This window comes from Elephantulus edwardii, unplaced genomic scaffold (genome assembly GCF_000299155.1).
Source record: "Elephantulus edwardii isolate Elephantulus edwardi_28Jun2011 unplaced genomic scaffold, EleEdw1.0 scaffold00126, whole genome shotgun sequence".
NCBI lineage: Eukaryota > Metazoa > Chordata > Mammalia > Macroscelidea > Macroscelididae > Elephantulus > Elephantulus edwardii.
In genome coordinates, this window is record NW_006399876.1 from 675,666 (window position 1) to 697,696 (window position 22,031).

Sequence of the window (22,031 nt, forward strand, 5' to 3'; positions counted from 1 at the left end):
TACTAGGGATATTATAGCTAATGTAAGATGGATCTTGGCAGAAAGCAGAGGATACCAAAAGATTATCCTTCTTCCATAGTAGCTGCACCATTTTACACTCCCTCCAGCAGTAAATAAGGGTTCAAATCTCTTCAAAACCTCACCAGCATTTGTTGTTTGCTGCTCTGCTGAACTTAGCTATTGTTACTGGGAGTGAGATGATAACTCATACTTATTTTGATTTGCATCCCTTTTCGACTTATTTTGATTTGCATCCCTTTTCGTTGTTGTTGTTATATGCCGTCGAGTCGCCTGCGACTCATAGCAACCCTATGTACAACAGCCTTAAACCCTGCTCTAGCCCTTGCCAATCTTATTGTCTCCAACACACCTATTCCCATTACCCCAGTGACTGAATTCAATCCATCTCACTGAGTGTCTTCCTCTCCTGAGCTGTCGCTCCACTCTCCCATGGATGAAATCCCTCTCCAAGGACTGATGCCACCTTGCAACATGTCCAAAGTATGTCAGACAAAGAAACTTCAGAATCCTTGCTTCAGAATTCCTTATTTTCACTCCTAGGTCCTTGATCCACTTTGAGTTGGTTTTTGGTTTTGTGTATGGTGTGAGCTGTGAGTCTTACTTGACTTTTCTACAGGTAGTTTTCCAATTTTGCCAACCCATTTGTTAAAGAAACTTTAGTTTCCCCACTTAACTGATTTCATCTCCTTACCAAAAATCAGTTGACCATAGGTAGATGAGCTCATTTCTGGGTTCTCAATTCTATTCCACTGATCTATGTGTCTGCCACTGTACCAGGACCATGCTGTCTTGACCACCAAGGCTGTGTAGTAGTATCTGAGATCAAGGAGTGAGATGCCTCCTATCTTGCTTCTTGTTTTAAGGAGTGTATACTTATTTGGAGTCTCCTTCCATTCCAGATGAAATTGGAAATTGCCTTTTTCATCTAGTTGAAGAATGGAATTGGTATTTATAGTGGGATTGCATTGAACGTGTAGATTGCCTTTGGTAGAACTGTCATTTCCACAATATTGAGTCTTCCTATCCATAAGCATGGTAAATCCTTCCACTTCTCCAGGTCTCCTTTTATTTCTTGTAGTAATACTTTTGTAATTTTCTTTTAATTACTCCCAAGTGTTTAATCTTGTGGTTAAGCTGTTGTGATGGGTATTGTTTTTCTTAGCTCCAGTTCTGTATTCTTTGTCACTGTAGAGAAACCATATTTATTTTTGTATGTTGAGCTTGTATCCTGACACTTTGCTGAATTGGTCAATTATGTCCAATAGTTTTCTTGCTGAATCTTTAGGGGTTTCTAAGTATACTATCATATCATCTGCATACAGAGATAATTTTACCTCCTCTTTGCCAATTTAGATACCTCTTATTTCCTTGTCTTACTGCTAGCTGTACTGCAATCCCGAAGGCATGTAGTTTAAGGCCACCAGCTGCTCTGTAGACAGAAGGATGGGCAATCTCTTCCCATGACATTAACTCCACTGAAAACCCACTGGAGAATCAGATATGGGTTGGTTCCAACTCCCTGGTAAACAACAACAACAACAAGACTTCCAATACAATACTGAACAGGTGAGGTAATAGTGGGCATCCTTGCCTAGTTCTTGTTCCCAAATGAAATGCATTAATCTCTCTCCACTGAGAGATGTTGGCTCTTGGATTTGGGTATATACTTTTTACTATGTCGAGGAAATTCCCCTCTCTTCCTATTTTGTTGAATGCTTTAATCAGGAAAGGGTGTTGGATTTTGCCAATTGATAGGATCATGTGGTTCTGGTTCTTTGTTTTGTTAATGTGATGAATTACAGATTGTTTTTCTTACATTGAACCATCCTTGCATACCTGTTATGAATCCCACGTGGTCATGGTGAATTATTTTTCGATGTACTGTTGGATTCTATTGGCCAGGATTTTATTCAGGATTTTTGCATCTATGTTGATGAGAAATATTGGCCTACAGTGTTCTATTTTGGTGGTGTCTTTACCTGACTTTGGTATTAAGGATACATTTGCTTCATAGAATGAGTCTGGGAGAATTTCATCTTTTTCTATTTTCTGAAGTAGTTTATGTAGAATTGGTGACAGTTCTTCTCTGAATGTATGATAAAATTAACTTGTAAAACCATCTAGTCCAGTGCGCTTTTTTTGTTGGAAGTTGTTGTATTGCCTGTTCAATTTATTCTTTTGTAATGAGTCTGTTCAGGTGTTCTATTTTGATCTGTGTTGGTTTAGGTAGGTTGTGAGTTTCTAAGTATTTGTCTATTTCCTCTAGGTTTTCATATTTGTTTGAGTATAGATTTTTATAATATTCCATTGTTTTTGTTGTTGTTATGTGCTGTCAAGTCGCCTGTGACTCATAGCAACCCTATGTACAACAGTCCTAAACTCTGCTCTGTCCTGTGCCAATTGCACTGTCTCTGATACACCCATCCCGATTACCCCAGTCACTGAATCAATCCACCTCATAGAGGGCCTTCCCCTCCTGTGTTGTCCCTCCCCCCTCCCAAGCATGATGTCCCTCTCCAAGGACCTTCCTAACAACATGTCCAAAGTATGTCAGACGGAGCCTCAGAATCCTTGCCTCCAAAGAGCCTCCCAGTTTAACCCTCTCCAGGATGAATCTGTTTCCGTAGCAGTCCATGGTACATTCAATACTCTTTTCAAGCACCACAGCTCAAAGGCATCAATTCTCCTTCTATCCTCCTTAGTCACTGTTCAACTCTCTGATGCATAACAACTGATAGCAAAGCCCATGGCCTGTATCAGACACACCTTAGTCTCCATAGAGACACCATTGCTCTTCAGTACTTTGGAGAGGTTCCTAACAGCAGACTTTCCCATGAGAATACGTCTTTTAATTTCCTGGCTGCTGGTTCCAAGAGTGTTGACTGTGGAGCCAAGCAAACTAAAGCTGTGAACAATTTCAATCTCTTCACCATCCATCCTGATGCTGCCAACTGGTCTAGTGGTGAGAATCTTTGTCTTCTTGACATTGAGCCTCAATCCATATTGGAGGCTGCAGTCCTTGACCCTCTGCAGCAGGCGCTTCAGATCCTCCTCAGTTTCAGCAAGCAGGGTTGTGTCATGTTAACATTCTTATTTTATTTTTTAAAATTCTATTATTTTTACGTGTACTGTCAAATCAGATCTGACCGGTACAGGAGGAGATTGTCCCCTCTTTCTCCAGCAGAGCATCTGGTGGATTCGAACCGCGTACCTCTGGGATTGTAGTGCAGCATCTTGCCACTAGGCCACCAGAGCTCCCTTAACATTCTTATTTTAGTTGGCTCTATTGTGGTATTGCCTTTTTTATCTCTTATTTGGATTATTTATGTCTTATCTTTTTTCTTTATTTTTCTTTGTTAGTTTTGCTAGTGGTTTGTCAATTTTATTTATCTTTTTAAAGAACCAACTCCTGGTTTTGTTGATGGTTTCAGTTGTTTTTGTTTTCCATTTCAATTATTTCTGCTCTTATTTTTAATTTTTCTTCTTGTGTACCATCAAATCAGGTCTGACTGGTATAGGAGGAGACTGCCTCTCCTTCTCCAGTGGAGCATCTGGTGGATTTGAACTACATGCCTTTGGGACTGCAGCATAGCTTCTTGCCACTAGGCCATCAGAGCTCCCTTATTTCTGCCCTAATTTTTATAATTTCAGTTCTTTTAGAGGTTAATGGAGTTTTTTGCTGTTCTTTTTCAATTTGTTAGAGATACTGGGTTAGAAAGTCAATTATAATTTTTTTTCTTGCCTTTCAATGTGTTTGCTTATTGTTATAAACTGACTTCTAATTACTGCTTTGGCTGTTTCTCAGAGGTTTTGTTAAGTTGTGTTTCATTCTTATTTGGTTTCAAGAAACTTTTAAAATTCATTTTTATTCCTTCTCATACCCACTTATGTTCAGGCAGGGTGCTGCTCAGCTTCCCAATGTATGCTTTTTGTCCTTTATCTTCTTGTTTCTAATATTGTATTGTATCATATTTCTAATACCGTAGCATTGTGGTCTGAGAAGATGCTTTGTATTATTTGTATATTTTTACATTAGAGAAGACGGTATATTATGCTTTGATGAGGTACATAAGCCTGCAAGTATCTATGAGATCAAGTTGGCTTATTGTGTGGTTTAATTTTTCAACATCTTTGTTAAGTTTATTAACGAAAAGGAAACTAGAGTGATTATACTATCATGGAAAACAAATTTTAATTAGAAACAAGGCAAAACAAAGCAAGCCCAAAAAACTCTTACTAGAAACAAAGAGAAACATTTTACAAAAGGGCCAATTTATCAGAAAGGGAGCAATTATGAACACAAGTATACCTAAAAAACTTCTAAATGAATTAATAACCGACAAACGCAAGGGTGAAAGGAGACAATTTGGCAGGAATGGTCAAGACAGGGGACTAGAGATGGGAAAGCCTGTAAAAGAGAGCTTTGAACAACTTGATGCCAACCAATCAGGGGCGTCTGATAAGTTAATCGGTGATCTGGAATCCCATCCTCCCCAGTGTTAAATGTTGTGATCCCACAGTTAAATGCTTCTGCAGAGTCAATAACACAGAAACCTACATCTTTCTGGTATCCTCTGCTATCAGCAATAACGTCCTCTAGTCCACAGCCTCCTCTACATCCAGCCTGAATTCTGGCAGTTCGCTGCGCTGGCTAGTTGTGAAAAATCTTCAGGAAGATTTTACTTACACAAGATATTAATGAGATTGTTCTGTAATTTCTGCATTCTGTTGGATCATCTTGGGAACAAATATAGGTGTCTCCAGGCTGGATAGCTATCTGTCTTCCAAATTTCTTGGCACAGGTCAGTGAGCACATCCAGGACTGTTCTATGTGTTGAAACATCTGAAATGGTATTTAGTCAGTCCCTGCAGCATTCTCTTTTAGAAACGTCTTCAGTGCAACATGGACTTTTTCCTTTAATTCCATTGGTTCTCATCTGCTACTTCCTGAAATGATTCCGCCTTAATCCATTCTTGTTACAATGACTCTGTGTATTCTCTTCACCTTCTTTTGACACTTCCTATATGATTAAATATTCTGTCCAAAATAGAACTTCATACCAACTAGAAAAAGCCAGGAAGTGGGAGCTCTGGTGGCCTAGTGCCAAGAAGCTGCACTGCAATCCCAGAGGTGCACGGTTCGAATCCACCAGATGCTCCACTAGAGAAGGAGGGGCAATCTCCTCCTGTACCAGTCAGATTCGATTTGATGGTACATACACACACAAATATAATAATTTTTTTTAAAAAAAGATAGGAAGTGCTGGTGCGAAGTGGGTAAACAGAACCCCTACCGGGGCCTGGTGGAGTGTATGGTGGCACAACCATTGTGGAACACCTGGCAGATTCTTAAGGAATGACCCGTCAAATGTGCTTCCAGGTGTACAGTTAAGAAAACAGAAGCTTGTCCCCATGAAAGCTCCTTTGTGAGCTGCTTCATGTTTGAGCTTCATGAATCTTCAGGAACCACAAATCCCACAGAGTGGATGTGGTCCAGGGTCTCTCCAGCAAGGAACGGGTAACCAAGCAGGCACACGTCCACACAGGGTGGTACAAGGACCACCTGCAGTCACAGCTCCATCATGGACGATCTGAAATATGCTAGAGGACAGACACCACTGACTGAGAGCAGGGTGCCCGCTGCTGGGGACTAAGGAGTGTGTGGGGCCCTCCTGGGGCCAAGGGGAGGCTCTCAAAAGGAAGCAGACACTCGCCCAGCTGTGGCAGCTTCCTCAACACTGCCAACTTGCTCACCAAAGGGATGGACTTTGTGGCACAGACGTTATGCCTCAACAAGACGTGATATATACCCTCACTCCTCACAGGAGGTCCCAAAAGAAAAGCCAAGCCAACCACACCAACACAGAGCGTGTGCAGGGCAGAGCGTGCGCGGGACCTGTACTCAGATGGGGCAGGCAATTGCCTTTCCCAGTCCTTTCCACTGCCCTGCACGGGACCAACAAAAACCTGTCAACAGGATGGGGACAACGCCCCTGTCCAGCGCATAAGTGGAGCCCCAGGACTGAACTGGCCTGCACACGGACACGTTAGCAGGACAAAACTGATCCCAGAGACAAACAAGGCCTGAGATTGTCTAAGTGCCCATCAGAATTCTCTCCTCAAGTCTTTTTTACAACCAAACAACTGGGAAGGTACATGTATGCATGAGTATGACGACCCAGGCCCGTCATCCTGAGGCCAAGCTGACCTGCACACCTGGGGGTGGGTGACCCAGAGAGAGACCCCACCCCAGAGGGAGACCCTGACCCAGTGGGAGACCGTGACCCAGAGGGAGAGAGGCCAAGATGACTGGCACATCTGGGGGTGGAGCAACCCAGAGAGAGACCCCACCCCAGAGGGAGACCCAGTGGGAGATCCCAACCCAGAGAGAGACCCCAACCCAGAGAAAGAGACCTCGACCCAGAGAGGAAGACTCCACCCAGAGAGGAAGACTCCACCCAGAGAGGGAGACCCCCAACCCAGAGAGGGCAGTCCTACTTCAGATTAAGGCCCGTCTTAGAGGAGACAACTCCTCAACATGTGCAGTCAGTGCTCCTGTCATGGGGTGAGTGCTCCTGTCCTCTTCACAGGGTGCCTGTGGAGGCACAGTCTGAGCTCCACCTGCCTCTAACAGTCCCCACTGTGCACTGGCCCTCTTCAGGGACCATACAATGGTGGGGCTTGGGAGCTACTGCTTTAGAACCAGCGTCCCAGGGAGAGAGCTGTGCTAGGTTCGGGGTGACCGCAGAGTGCCGTGTCCAGGAGGCCCCACCCTCAGATGCTACAGCACAGAGGAAGTGCTGAGCACTGCGGTGCGGTGTCACACACCTGGACACTAGATGCACCTGGGACAAGGCGCACCTGGGTACTTGTCAACCCCAGGCTCACGGTACAGCTGGATGCAGCATCCCTGTGGGGAAGGGCCTCAGGCCTCTGGCATGGACTCTACCTTGCGCTGGCAGAAGGTGGAGCAGTAGTTGACCTTGTGGCAGCCGGTGCACTCGCTCAGGGCCTCCCGGCCACAGTTGACACAGGACTGCTGCAGGAAAGACAGAGTGGTCAGCGATGACACACAGGGGCCACGTCCCTCTGCCTGCAGTCCACTGCCTGTAGTGTCTGTCCTGGGTCTGGGACCCCTACCCACCTACTGTGTCCTGGGCCCAGTCTGCTGAGGGCAGGGGAGGCCCACCCAGATGCCCACTCACTCTCGCGGGGGCAAGGCAGAGCACCAGACATTCATGGACAGGCAGATGGGACTTTTACAGGCTGAAGGGTGTGACATCCCCTTTCCCAACAGCACACGTTTGAGTCCTGTCTATACCACATGCCCTGACCCTGAGAGGTACCCAGAACCCAGAGCAGTCACACGAGTTGTTTCTGGTGACAGGGCTTCACTGCCGAGGTGGGACCAGCCTGCAGTCTCTCCCTGGACCACAGACAGAACCATCCAGGGACTGTAACAATAAGGACAACTGACCAGTTCCCAGGCAGGACTCAATAGTGCCCTGTACCTGGGAGACCAGGGATGATATGGACATGTCTGTGTCCCCATGGTCGCATGGTAGGGGAAGGCACTGTTTAGGATATGGGCAGGCTCTAAGGCCTGGACACCAACACCCCAGGTGCCCACAGTGCCACCATTCAAGATAGACAGCTTCTGGGGCCCCGGCTCACTGCCCTTCCTCAACAAGCACGTCTTCACCACCATCTGTCTGAGGCCCTGGTGCTACACACACTCACTCATTTGGACACAAGGCCGTCAGTGGGCCACTTGTCTCCACTTTAAACAACAAAACACTTTTCAAAAGACCCAAGCCTGTAACCTTAACAGTTATCTTCAGGGAGGGCTTCATTCACTTGAGATGAAGCCGGGGACTGTGATGGATCTGCTGTGCCCCCTAGTAACCCTCTCATGAACCAGATGCCCCCATGCCCCACAGAACCATCCACCCAGTCCTCTACGTGCCCTCATCCTTCACCCACACACCAACCCATGGGACAGCAAATTCTGGTTCCAACTGCCCTTGTCCCACCAGACAGACCCCCTGCCCTCATCAACACCCTAAATTCTACCAGGGACCATCACCACATCCACCTCCCTATGGACACACCAATGGACTGGTCTGCTCCCCTCCGGGACTGTCCCCCTACCCCTCCATGAGAATGCTCCTCACAGAACTGCTCCCTGCCTCTCAACTGGACTGACTTCCTCCCTGGATTAGTCCTTCCCCCAATCCCCCCAAAGGAACACCCTCCCATGGGACTGCTCTCTGCCCACCCCTAAGTCTGACCGCACCGCAGAACTGACCCTCCTTCCACCCCTCATAGGACTAATTCCACCACCAGACAAGCCATGGCATTCCCACCCACCCCCCTCAGGTATGCTGCCTGCCCTCTCACAGGACCGCCCTGACCACGGGATAATCCCTCCCACCCCGACAAAAGGATGTCCCTCCCAAGGGGATGTGCCCCCCCCCCATGGCTGCACTGTGTGGACTCAGGTCTCCTTCATGACCAGTGACCAAGAATGCACTTGTGTGATGGGCAGTGACTCAATTTAAAACAAGTTCAGTAACCAAGGGTCACCTGACCCCCAGAAAGCTGCTCGGGACACCCTCTTGGTCAGGGCACAGCCAGAGACCCTGAGCTTGATCTCAGCTGAGCATGCAAGCAGCAGGGAATGTGCAATGTGGGGAGGAAGTGTGGGGCAAGGGATGCCTGCAGGGGCTGGAAGCCAGGCGTGGACAGGAGCCAGGCGTCTACATACCCGGCCACCTGGACCCTTGCCAGAATGAAAGGGCATCCACTCACCCGTCCCCACACAGCAGATTGTAGCATGGCCACAGTCCCTCCCAGCCCCTCTAGGGTACAGGTCAGAATGTGGGTATAGGGTCCTTGTCACACAAGGTCACTCAGACATAGACAAGGAACTTCCAGATGTTCAAGCTGGATTTAGAAGAGGCTCTGACACTAGAGATATCACTGCTCGTGTTAGAAGGATTCTGGCTGAAAGTATAGAATACCAGAAGAATGTCTAATCATGCTTTAGTGACTATGCAAAAGCATTTGAATGTGTGGCTCATAACAAACTGTCACTAACACAGAGACAAATGGGATTTCCAGAACACTTAACTGTGCTCATGCAAAACCCACCTAGACCAAGAGGCTGCTGTGATAACAGAGCAAGGGAACACTGCATGGTTTAAAATCAGGAAAGGCATGCATCGTAGCTGTATTCTCTCTCCACACCTATTCAATCTGTATGCAGAGCAAATTATTTGGGAAGCTGGACTCAGTGAAGAAGAATGTGTCATCAAGACTGGAGGAAGACTCATCAATAACCTTTGTTATGTGGATGACAAAACCATGCTTGCAAAAAATGAGGAGGACTTGAAGCACTTGCTGCAGAAGGTAAAACACTGTAGCTTTCAATATGGATTGCATCTCAACATCAAAGAAAGCAAAAATCCTTGCCACTGGACTGATAGCCTACATCATGATGGATAGAGAACGAACTGGGTCTGCCAATGACTTCATCTTAAGTGAAACCATAATCAATACACTTGAGACTATGCAAAGGCATTTGACTGTGTGGATCACAACAAACAATATAGCTAACATAGAAAAGAATGGAAATCTCAGAATATTTAATTGTGCTCCTACGAAATCTATACGTGGACCAGGAAGCAGTCATCAGAACAGAGAAAGGAAACACTGCATGGTTCAAAACCAGGAAAGGTATGCGTCAGGGATGCATCCTGTCTCCATACCTTTTCAATCTGTATGCAGAACAGATCATTCAGGAAGCTGGGCTTTATGAGGAGGAATGTGACATCAGGATTGGAGGTAGACTCATCAACAACCTACATTATGCAGATGACACAACCCTGCTTGCTGAAAGTGAGGAGGACCTCAAGTGCTTGCTGCAGAAGGTCAAGGACTGTAGTCTTCAGTATGGATTGAAGCTCAGCATCAAGACAAAGATTCTCACCACTGGACCATGAACTATATGAAGAAAGGAATAGCCTACTAATACACACACTGTGGCTTGAATTGTGTCCTCCCCCAGTCATATGTCAACTTGGTTTGGCCATAATGGAAGTATTATCACTTTCCACGTTATGAACTGATGTCAATGGGCCATGCGCTGTACTCCTAACCTGTGTGGAGCTATGTTAACTGGACAGGATGCAATCTACAGGATTAGGTTTTACAGTGCATAAATCTGCTGAGATATAGTCAGTAAGTGAGCAGTGATCGTGGTTAGATGGACTGCAGTACAATCTACTGCCTGGGAGCAGAGGGCGTCCACAGGGATAGTGTCCTGGGTGAGGTCCTCCAGGTGATGCACACACACAGGGGTATCTGAAGGACAATGGGCCCACAGATTCTGAACGGAGACAAAGACCATCCCCTACAGCTCAACAGTGGTATTTACTGTTGAGGTGGAACTCGCCCATACCTGACACTCCAGTGGGTTTTCAGAGGCAGTAAATCCAAGTACAGCAAGGGAGACAACTGCCCATCTTTCTCCTGCAGAGTAGCAGGTGGATCTGAGTCACGACCTTCGGGCTGGCAATGCAACCCTGACCACTAAGCCACCAGAACTCCCCTACCCTACAACTTGTTGTTGTTTTGCACCATCAAGCTGGAACCAACCCCTAACTGACCCTCCAGTGGGTTTTCGGAGGCAGTAAGGTGCACAAGAGGAGACCGCCCATCTTTCTCCCACAGAGCAGCTGGTGGACTCGAACCTCATACTTTCTGGATTGCAGTGCAACTTCTTACCACTCGGCCAGCTGAGCTCCCTACAACTTGTCATTGTTGTTATATGTCATCGAGTAGCCTGTGACTCACAGCGACCCTATGTACAACAGTCCTGAACCCTGCTCTATCCTGTGCCAGCTTCACTGTCTCCCACACACCTACCCTCATCACCCCAGTCACTGAGTCAATCCATCTCATCAATGGTCTTCTCTTTCTCTGTCCCTCCACCCTTCCAAACATGATGTCCCTCTCCAAGGACTGATACCTCCTTGCAACACGCCCAAAGTATATCAGATGAAGCCTCAGAATCCTTGCCTCCAAGGAGCAGCCCGGTTTCACCTTCTTCAGGACAGACTTGTTTGTTCTCCTGGAAGTCTATGGTATATTCAACACTGTTCTCCAGCACCACAGCTCAAAGGCATCAATTCTCTATCATCCCTAGTCATTGTCCAACTTTCTGATGCATACAGCAAGCAACTGTTAAGACTATGGCCTGGATCAGGCCCATCTTAGTCTCCAGACTGATATTGTTGCTCTTCAGTACTTTCAAAGAAGTTCCTGACAGCTAACTTCCCAATGCAATGTGTCTGTTGATCTCCTGGCTGCTCATACTAAGAGTGTTGATTGTGGAGCCAAGTAAACTAAAGCTAAAACAGTCTCAATCTCTTCACCATCTATTATAATGCTGCCAATTGGCCCAGTGGTGAGAATCTTTGTTTTCTTGATGTTGAACCTCAATCCATACTGAAGGCTGCAGTCCTTGACCTTCTACAGCAAGTGCTTCAGATCCTCCTCAGTTTCAGCAAGCAGGGTTGTGTCATCTGCATAATGGAGGTTGTTGATGAATCTTCCTCCGATCCTGATGCCATATCCCTACAATCAGCAACCTGACTTAGGACTTCTAGTCAAATAAACGGTGACAAAATAAATTTGTCTGCTAAGGCCACTCTCCTGTGGCAATTCTGTTGCACCTGTGTTAGGAACTAAGAACTTGGTGTGGGAAGAGCAGGGTGTGGCCCTAACAGCCACACAAGGTGAAAAGCGTTTGGAACTAGATCCTGAGGAGAGGCTGCGAGGGTTTGAAGAACTTAACAGGGAAAGAAGGAGAACTGATGCCTTTGAGCTGTGGTGCTGGAGAAGAGTATTGAATGTACCATGGACTGCCAAGAAAACAAACAGATTCATGCAGGAGAGGGTTAAACCAGGCTACTCCTTGGAGGCAAGGATTCTGGGGCTTCGTCTGATATACTTTGGGCATGTTGCAAAGAGTGACAGGTCCTTGGAGAGGGACATCATGCTTGGGAGGGTGGAGGGACGGCTCAAGAGGGGAAGACCCTCTATGAGATGGATTGATTTAGTGACTGGGGTAATCGGAATGGGTGTGTCAGAGGCAGTGCGATTGGCACAGGATAGAGCAGGGTTTAGGACTGTTGTACATAGGGTCGCTATGAGTTGCAAACAACTCGACGGCACATAACAACAACAACAACAGGGAAAGAGACTTGGGATTACAGACATCCCAGGGAGCCGAGCAGGGGGCTCTACAGCAGGAGGGGCACAAATGACAAGGAGCAGAGACAACGGCAGAGTCAGCAGAGCCAGGGAACTAGTACAGGACAGCACAGGAGCCAGCGAGAGGGGAGTCTTTCAGCAGGAGGCCTTCTGGTCAAGGGGGGCGCCTCCAGGTACCTGTCCGCAGAGCTAAAGAGCTCTGTGACACCTGCCAGGGCAGGGCAGAGGCTGGGCCAGAGGGCAGGGAGGTCCAGGAACCTGAGACTAGGGGCCCAGGAGGCAGAGCTGACCTGGTCACAAAGTCAGTCCAAGGCCTCTGGGTACCTAAGGGTGAGGCCACAACTGTGTAGGTTTCAAAGAGTCACATTTTCACACTTGGCCATGGATTAGGGGGCTGCCGTTTATGAATTCCAGAGGGGCAGTGTTGGATCCTCTGCCTAAAGCTGGAAGGAGCAGGGCCTCCTGGGCTAAGAAGGCAGGGTCACCAACCAGTTGGACTAGAAGAACCAGAAGATGGAGAGGGACTGGAGCTGCAGGCCTAGTGAGCCTGGAAGGGAGGGCTGAAGCTCCGGACCCGGATCCTCACCTAGAACCCAGAACTCAGCCGACACCAGAGGCTGGAGCCAAGGTCACTGCCTCAATAGTCTTAGAGAGCCCTGAGAGTTAGCATAAATGGTTTTGCTGGGTTTTGAACTTGCTATGTGCTATCGAGTCACCTGCGACTCAGTGACCACGTATCCCAGCTCTGAAGCCTGTCCTATCCTGAGCCAACTTTGAGGTCTCGGCCCCAGTGGCTGTATCTGCTAATCGGCTCTAAGTGTGCTTTTTTTGTACACAGGGCTTTCAAAGGCCTGTTCTGCACTTTCAAAACGCATATTATTCCTTCTGTCCCTCCAATCCCTCCCATTTCTAATGGAAATGTGTGCTTTGTGCTTGACACACCACTCTACATGAGAAACAACAGGTAACTGGTATTCTAGACTTCACAGGCTCCTACATGAGGAAGTTGACTGCAGGAGATTTCGGACTTGAATTTAATGTAAGACTTCTGTGAGAATAGGAGGTGGATGTGTCTCCCCAAAATATGTGTCAATCTGTGAACTTGTTTAACATCTGAAGTCTTCTGTAACAGATTTAATCAGTGCATGTCATGATTTCTTGACTGCTACTTTGATGGGCGCCGATTGTGGATCCCAGTAACTGGTGGTGTTGGCTAACTCCATTCCATTCTAATACTTGATTCTGTCTTCTTGAGTTACTACTGAAGTCTTCACGGCTTTTCATTGTTTCTACTTTAGCTACTACTGTGAAGAGGGAGAGCAGCATGGGACAGCGAGTCTGACCTAACTTCTTGTAGGGGAATCATCTCCATCAACACCATTTCCAACACAGAAGCAGCCCCTGCAGACTCAGGAGAAGCCTGCCCGTTCCCACACCTCCTTCTATGAGGGTCTGAAATCCATTCACCTCTTCCACAGTCACAAAGTTCTCTTACTTCTGCTGGTTCGGCAACTCCCCACACTCACTTCCATAGGGGGAGACCCCAGCTCTGGCTGTATGGGGTGTGGGGGGAGACCCCAGCTCTGACTGCGTGGGGCACGGGGGGGAGACCCCAGCTCTGGCTGTATGGGGTGGGGGGGAGACCCCAGCTCTAGCTGCGTGGGGTGGGGGGGCGACCCCAGCTCTGGCTGTATGGGGTGTGGGGGAGACCCCAGCTCTGACTGCGTGGGGCACGGGGGGGGAACCCCAGCTCTAGCTGCGTGGGGCAGCAGTTCCAGGTCAGCTGCTTCACACCCACTATGGCTGCTGTTCCCGTCAGCAGGAATCGGGCCTAAAGGACACGCCTTCTCCCTTCCTTCCTAATTCATAGCAATAATTCCCAGCTCCTGCTGCCCAACTTGTTCAATTCAAACCTGGTGGGAGGCAAAACTAACCAACCCTTCCAAGTGATGTTCCCACCCAGCGACGTGGTGGAAATACAGCCAGAATGCTGGAAATTGTCTGCACTGAGGCTACTTCACATTCAAGGGCAAGTTTCAGAGTCAGTTCTACTTCCATTCTGGCACTTCTTCTCTTCTTAATGACCTTTGTTCCCGGAAAATGTCATTAACATCATCTCCCAACTTGTGTGGCCCTTGGTCACTGGTGTTCAACTGGGCAAAGCTGCTCTTGAGATACTCTCTAAATTCAGGTGGACTGTACTCCGGATTATCCTTGTTTGCATTTTCTTCAGCTTTAACTTGAAATGACATATGAACAATTCGTGGTGCATGTGAAGTTTGGGTGTTTTCCACAGCTGATCCCTGACTTTCTGACAGATAATTCTGAGCCACTCCATCCTAGCTTCCCACAGATGTAGTGCATTTGATTCTTGTGTTTTCCAGTTGCTGAGCTTCAAATGTCTGCTGTGGTTAGGTGCCATGGAGTCGAGTCTGACTTGTGACGACCTTATGAACAACAGCCAACCTGAAACCTGCCTTGTCCTGTGCCGTCCTCATCATCTCTGAGACACAAGAGGCCACTGCTAAAGTCACGGTGTCAATCCATCTCATTGAGGGTCTTTCCCTGACCCTCTATCTTTCCAAATATGATGTCCCTTTCCAAGGTATATCCTCGCCTAGCTACACGTCCAGAGAACGAAAGATGACGCTTCATCGTTCTTGCCCTCAAGCAGCAATCTGAGCACACCTTTTTCAGGCTCTATCTGTTTGTTCTTTCAGCTGTCCACGGGACACTCAGCACTCTTCTCCAACACAGCTCAAAGGCACCAAGCTTTCTCTCAAGTCCTAATTCACTGTCCAGGTTTTTGATAAACAGCAGGTGACTGAGAAGATCATGGCGTGAATGATGTGCATCTTAAGTCTACAAACTGACACCACCGCTTTTAAGTACTCTGGAGGGGTCCCTGGCAGCAGCCTTGCCCAGGGCACTACATCTCCTGGTCACGTGACTGCTGGTACTAAGGGTGCCGGGTTTTGATCCAAACAAGATGAAATCATTGACAGCTTCAATCCTTTCTCCATCCATCATAATTTTGACTGCTGGGCCTGTGGTGAGAACCTTTTTCTTGATGTTGAGATGTAACTCATACCGAAGGCTGTAGTCCTTGATTTTCTGCAGCAGTCATTTCATATCCTCCTCCATTTCAATAAGCAAAGTTGTATCACCAGAATAATGCAGGTGGTTCGTGAATCCTCCCCAAATCCTGATGCCACTTTCCTCTTCAGAGTGCAGCTTCATGAATTATCTGCTGAGCACACAGACTGAAGAGGTATGGACAAAGTCTCCATTTATATTTTTGGTTAGGATTTGTAACATGTGGGGTAATTACCTCCGGACACAAAATAGACAATAATAACTTAATAATTATAGCTTTGAGGATGAAAGTATGCCTGACCCAAGCTAAGGTATTTTCAATCACCTCAAAGAAATCTCCTCTCCTCATACGGGAGTGTGTCAGGCTAGTACCTACTAGTACCTATTGTCTCCATACCTACTCGATCTGTATGCTGAGCCAATTATTCTAGAAGCTGGACTCTATGAAGAGAAGTGTGGTATCAAGATTGGAGGGAGACTCATCAATAACCTGCGTTATGCAGATGACACAGTCCTGCTTGCTGAAACTGAGGAGGACCTAAAGCACATGCTGCAGAAGACCAAGGACTGCAGCCTTTGGTACCACTGGACCGACAGGCAGCATCATGATGGATGGAGAGGAGATTGAAACTGTCAACAGCTTCATCTTGCTTGGATCCACAATTAGCACCCTTGTTTCCAACAGTCAGGAAATCAGGAGATGTACTGCACTGGGAAAATCTGCAGTTAGGGACCTCTCCAAATTACTGAGGAATAATGATGTCAGTTTGAAGATTAAGGTACTTCTGATTCAGGCCAGAGTTTTTCCAATTACTTGCTATGTATCTGAGAGCTCGACAGTGAATACGGATGAGAGAAAAAGAATTGACACCTTTGAGCTGTGGTGTTGGAGAAGAGCACCGAACATCCTATGGGCGGTCAGGAGAACAAACAGATATGTCTTGGAGAGGGTGCAGCCAGAGTGCTCTTCGGAGGTAAGAATGATGAGGCTTCACCTTACATACTTTGGGCATACTGCTAGGAGATGCTATTCCTTGGAGAAGGACATGATGATGGGAAGGGTAGAGGGGAGGGTTAGCGACAGAGACGAAGACCCTCGACCAGGTGGGTTGACACGGTGACTGCTGCAATGGGCTCCTGTGTGTCAGGAAGTGTGAGGATGGCACAGGACAGAACAGGGTTCAGATCTTTTGTTCACAGGGTCTCTGTGAGTCGTACTCGACTCAATGCCTCCAACAACAAGAATACACATTTATCAGAACTCACTGAACTGTACATTTAGATCTAGAAAATTTCACTCTATACAAATCTAAACTCGCCTTTAAGCCAGGGTACTGTGCACTGCCACAGCTACCACCTCTGGGCAGAGCCACCACATGTCTGGTTTGGTTCTGTCCTGACTGAGGTTTTTCAGTTTCTCACAGATTACAGCACTTAGCATGCGTTATTTTGAAACTATACATCTTTAAAAAGTATTTTAAATTTAACATTCTCCTAAGAAACAAACTAATAATGTATTAAAAAATAATTTTAAAAATTAATAGCCTAGGTGCAACCACTGTGAAAGGTGGTATGATGCTTTCTCAAAAAGTTGCAAATAGAGATACTATTTGATCCAGCAATTCCACTACTGGGAATATACCCCAAAGAGACCATAACTGACATTCAAGCAGATATATGCACACCCATGTTTATCGCAGCTTTGTTCACAACAGCAAGGAGTTGGAAACAACCCAAGAGCCCATCAACAAACGAATAGATAGAGAAGCTGTGGTATATTCACACAATGGAATACTACGCTGCATTAAAAAACAAGGAACTCATGCAATATTATTCAGAATGGGTGACCCTGGAGGACATTATGCTGAGTGAAATATCCCAGTCACAAAAGGACAAATACTGCATGGTGCCACTGTTGTAAAGCAGGACTGACCTCGGGTTTGGGCGGAGACTGAGAAAGATGGGTTCAATAATGTACACTGCATTGAAACAGATGAGGAAGAAAACTGTTTAAAAGGGATATGTGATTACGTATTTTTGTCAAGACAGGAGTCCAAAGCGAAGGCTGCATAGTGGAGTGGATCTGGGGGGAGGGAGTATAAAACAATGAAAGAATTTTTCTTTTACTTTTCCAAGAGGGTAGTGCACTAGTGGGGAGGGTTGGGAGGGGAGAAAAGTGCAACAATGAATGAATGGAAACCCAAAGTCTCTAAATTTTCATTGAAATTAATAATAATTTTTTAAAAAGGGGGGAAAATACTAATTTAAAAAGCATTTTTATAAAAAAAATTAATAACTTAAAAACCTTTCCTTCTCCTAGTCTATAGAGAGTACAAATAAATGAAAAATACTCATCTCTGATGTAGATTAGGTCATAAAAAACACAGTCTTGCTCTTGGACCCTCGCTTCCAACATGACGAAGAAAAGGAGGAACAAGGTCATAAAGGGCTGTGGCCACGTGCAGCCTGTTCGCTGCACAAACTGCACCCGGTGTGTGCCCAAAGACAAGGCATTTAAAAAGTTCGTAATCCGAAATATAGTAAAGGCAGCTGCCGTCAGGGACATTTCCGAAGCGAGTGTTTTCGACGCCTATGTGCTTCCAAAGCTCTACGTGAAACTGCACTACTGTGTGAGCTGTGCCATTCACAGTAAGGTGGGGAGGAACTGTTCTCGTGAAGCCCGAAAGGACCGGACACCTCCACCTGGATTTAGACCTGCAGGTGCTGCCCCACGACCACCACCAAAGCCCATGTAAGGATTTGATTCCTTAAAAAGGCTGAAGAAAAAACTCACCTGAAAATAAAATGGAAATTACACTTAAAAAAGAACCCAACCAAAAAACCAAACACAGTCTTATTTTCATTTATAAATCAAAACTCACATTTACCATTAACTAAAAATGTAGCACAGGAGCGTCTGGTAAATTCAAACTGTGTGCCATTGGGACTGCTGCACACATTCTTGCCACTAGGCCACTGTCAGAGGCGCCATAACTTAAAAAGTATTAAAAAATGCACAGCCACTGTGCCATCTCTGCCTGGCCACAGGTGGGCCTCTCTGCTGGCGTCCAATGCCCTGTCACACACAGTGTCTCCCGCGCTGGGCGTCAGCCACAAATGTACGGTAGCAAGCAGCGTTCTCTGGTCTAGTCGTTAAGGCTGGGGCTTGACACTGCTCCGACCCGGCCACTGCTATTACCTGGACAGTCTCCACCCTAAGTAACCTCTAAGCAATGCACCTGTTCATTAGAAATGCAGACGGGTACAGGCAGATTTTGTTCATGCTGCCAACTTCAAGACGCTGCATGAAAAAGCTGTCTCCCAGCACTGAGAGATGGTGAAGACACACAGTTCACAGCCTAATGAATGTTCCAGAAGCGAGTCCAAAGCCCAGAATCCCACGCTACAGTGACAAGGGGACAGACTCAGAGAGACTTTAAAACAGAGATGGGGGCAGCTCACCTGCTCCCTCCATGGCTGCATGCACAGACACACCAAGTCTCTTGCTCCATCACTAAAGTGTACCCTGCTCACCATGTGTGGAACGGGAGACAAGGCCACAGCAGGCACGAGTCTCAGGAGTAAGAACCATTAGGTGCCCGAGAATGTTCCTCTCTGAGATAAACCAGTCCCTTACTGAAAACAGCGTGCCTGAGCACAGGAGTGGTCCCTGTGAGTACATGGCTGTTGCCCCACCGGCCAGGCCAGGACAGTGTCCACACGCCTCACCTCTTTGCGTTCAGCATCGGCCTGCACCTTGGCGTGGGTCACGGCAGCCTCCCGGTAGGAGCTGGCCTGCTTGGCCTGTTCCAGCAATGCCTTCAGCTGCTGGGCCGTACTGAGCAGGGAGTTGACCGTCTCCTCCAGGTACAGCCAGTTCCGCTGCTCCGACAGCTCCAGCCCGCTGACCACGGTGGGAGACACAGCTTTGGTGGGCGTGGAGGGCGGGACCGCCAGGGCCGGCAGTGACGTCAGCACTAGAATGTGGGAGGCAAGTGAAAGGAGTTAGTACATCCTCTGCTGACAGGGTCCTCAGTCCGAGATGGACCAGGTGGTCAAAGTGCAGGTGTGAACAGCAGGTGCAGGCCTCTGTGGGGCCCCCTCAAGCACCTCCGGGGTCAGAGGACAACGCGTATACCCAGGCACACGAGGAAACCCCTCTGGTGGGCATCATGCCATGACATCACCCCTGGTGACCACTGGGCACAACCGGGCACACCCTGACTCCCCCCACCCCATGACCACTGGGCACGCTTGGGCATACTGACTCCCCCCTGGTGACCACTGGGCTCTCCCAAGCATACTCTTGACTCCCCTTGGTGACTACCAGGCATGTCCGGGCATACTGTGACTCCCCTCGGTGACCACTGGGCATGCCTAGGCACACTGTAACCTTCCCCTTGGTGACCACTGGGCACGCCCAGACATACTCTGACTCCCTCCTGGTGACCGGCCACTGGGCACCCCTGTACACAGGACCAGAGACTGGCAGGAGTTACTCTGACCTCAGCGGCTGTTGGCGTGATATCAGGGAGGGACTACCACTTATACTCAAGTACTTCGAGGACCACATTTGCAACTTATTTCTAAGTCTAAGAGAGTTCTAAGGCTTCATGCAAATGAACTCTGTAAGTGTGTCACACAGCAGTGGCTTGCAAGCTGCTGTGCTGCTGAAAGCCATCAGCGTTTCAGATGCCAGCAGGGTCACCCCTGGTGGACAGGCCTGAGAAGTCTGCAGACGAAAAGTAGGCAGAACCCGGTTGGCTGTCTATGAGCACAGCCTTCCACGGGGCGGGGCAAGCAGAGGAGCTGGAGGCCAAGCTCTGAGGAAGGGCTGCAGGGCAGGTCCAATCCCCCCACTCCAGGAAGGCCCACAGGGCAGGTCTGAGCTGAGGAAGGCTGGCAGGGCAGGCCCCGGGAAGGATCACAGGACAGGTCTGAGCCCCCCACCCCCCAGGAAGGTCTGTAAGCGGGTGGGAGGAGTGTAGCTTGGGGACCTTCACTTGCTCATTTGACCTGACTCCAAATTAGGAAAAATGATGGCAAACACCCAATAATGTTGAGAACATAGAATGCACAAAGTATGAACCTAAGAAAACTGTAAAGAGTCAAATGTTATGGAATGCATAAAGAATGCTACCTGAGATGGACTAGGACTGGCCATCCTGAATCAGCCAGCCATATGATCTACTCACACCGACGGCGCACAAGTAAACAGTAAACACTGCAGGTGTGTCAGACACAGGTTGGCACCAGGACAGAGAAGGGTTCAGGGCTGGTGCACAAGGCAACTTGACAGCACATAACAGCAACACAACAACACCCATTTACCCAGCACATCCGGGGGAAGAGTCCACATCCCCACTCACTCTGAAACCCTCATCCCAGGAGTGGCCAGCTTTGCACTCACCTATCTTGGGGTGGGACGTGGGCAGGGCAGCTTCCGGGAAGGGCGTCATCTGACAGCTGTCCTGGTAACTGGGGTAGTGGGGCTCAGGGTGGCTGACCCTGCACGGGGGCTGCACGCCTGCTTCCTGCACTGTTGGGGAGAAGACAGCTCGTGCCCCGCCTAAGGCTGCAGGCTATCTCCTGTGGGGCTGAATCGTCAGACCCTATCGGGGCAAACGGAAGGCTCGCACTTCCTAAGATGAACTCGTCCTGTCTGTCCTCTCACTTGACGTGAAGAGGCTCCTGAGTCCAGACAACGAGCCATGGTCTGGAGTCAGCCGGCAAGCTCTGGAAACGATGAGTCTGGTCCCTATGGGACCGGTGAGCTGTGATGGACACAGCTGGACATAGGCTGCTGAAGGACTTGCCATGGCCACATGACCAGCGTTCTGGTCCAGGTGAAGCAACGCTGACCACAGGGTTTGTGTCCAGGGCCCAGCCTTCACCCACAGGACCGTGCAGGTGGACATGACTGGGTCTGGATGGGGTTGAAGGAGGGACACTCTCCACCCAGATCAGACTTCAAGATAAATGCAGGAGAGGTAGCATTTCGGGGACCCCGCCAGGGTGGTGGCACATTCCAAGAGGCCAGGGTCAGCACTGAATCCCTGTGTCCACTGAGGGAGGGGTGGACACATGATACCCCAGCATAAACCCTCGTGTGGGACATCCACTCGCCTGTAGCTCCAGTGAAGACATCACCCTGGGCTGGACTTTCTGATATGACGGCTGTGGCCTCCACAGTGGACGCTCGGTCGAAGGTCAGGGCACCAGAGGTAGTGATCTGTCCTGAAGGGGTCACGGTGACTGGAAAACAGAGTGAAGCTCACCAAGAGGGCTGGCATCAGGGGATGAGACCAGAGGCAGTGAAGGGACATCTGGGGATATGTGACCACCTGCACTGGACCTCAGCAGTTGGGGTGGGACACCCCGGGCACCACATGTGGGGACTGACGTGCAGGTGACTGACTGCTCGGGGAAATAGCCAGCACCACCTGCACTGGACCTCAGCAGTCAGGGTGGGACACCCCAGGCACCACACGTGGGGACTGACTAGGCTTGGGGAAGCAGCCAGCTGACCGACGGGGGCAGAGAACCCCACTAGGTGGCGGCTTACACCCCTAGAATAATACAGGGGAACAGACCTGCCATGGGGTCTCTCAGCCCGAGCCCTGGCCAGCAGTGAG

The 22,031-nt window shown here is 48.4% G+C and overlaps 1 protein-coding gene across 1 annotated transcript in view; it reads right to left on the reverse strand.

Moving 5' to 3' along the window:
* The window catches only part of DEAF1 (DEAF1 transcription factor), a 44,710-nt gene that overhangs the window by 5,309 nt on the left and 17,370 nt on the right, over positions 1-22,031 (reverse strand). Inside the window, exons 8-11 of the mRNA XM_006893197.1 lie at positions 21,523-21,651; positions 20,807-20,935; positions 19,126-19,373; positions 6,971-7,060 (exon numbers count right to left, since the gene is read on the reverse strand). Coding sequence (XP_006893259.1) covers positions 6,971-7,060; positions 19,126-19,373; positions 20,807-20,935; positions 21,523-21,651 — 596 coding nt within the window. The remainder of the gene's footprint in view (positions 1-6,970; positions 7,061-19,125; positions 19,374-20,806; positions 20,936-21,522; positions 21,652-22,031) is intronic.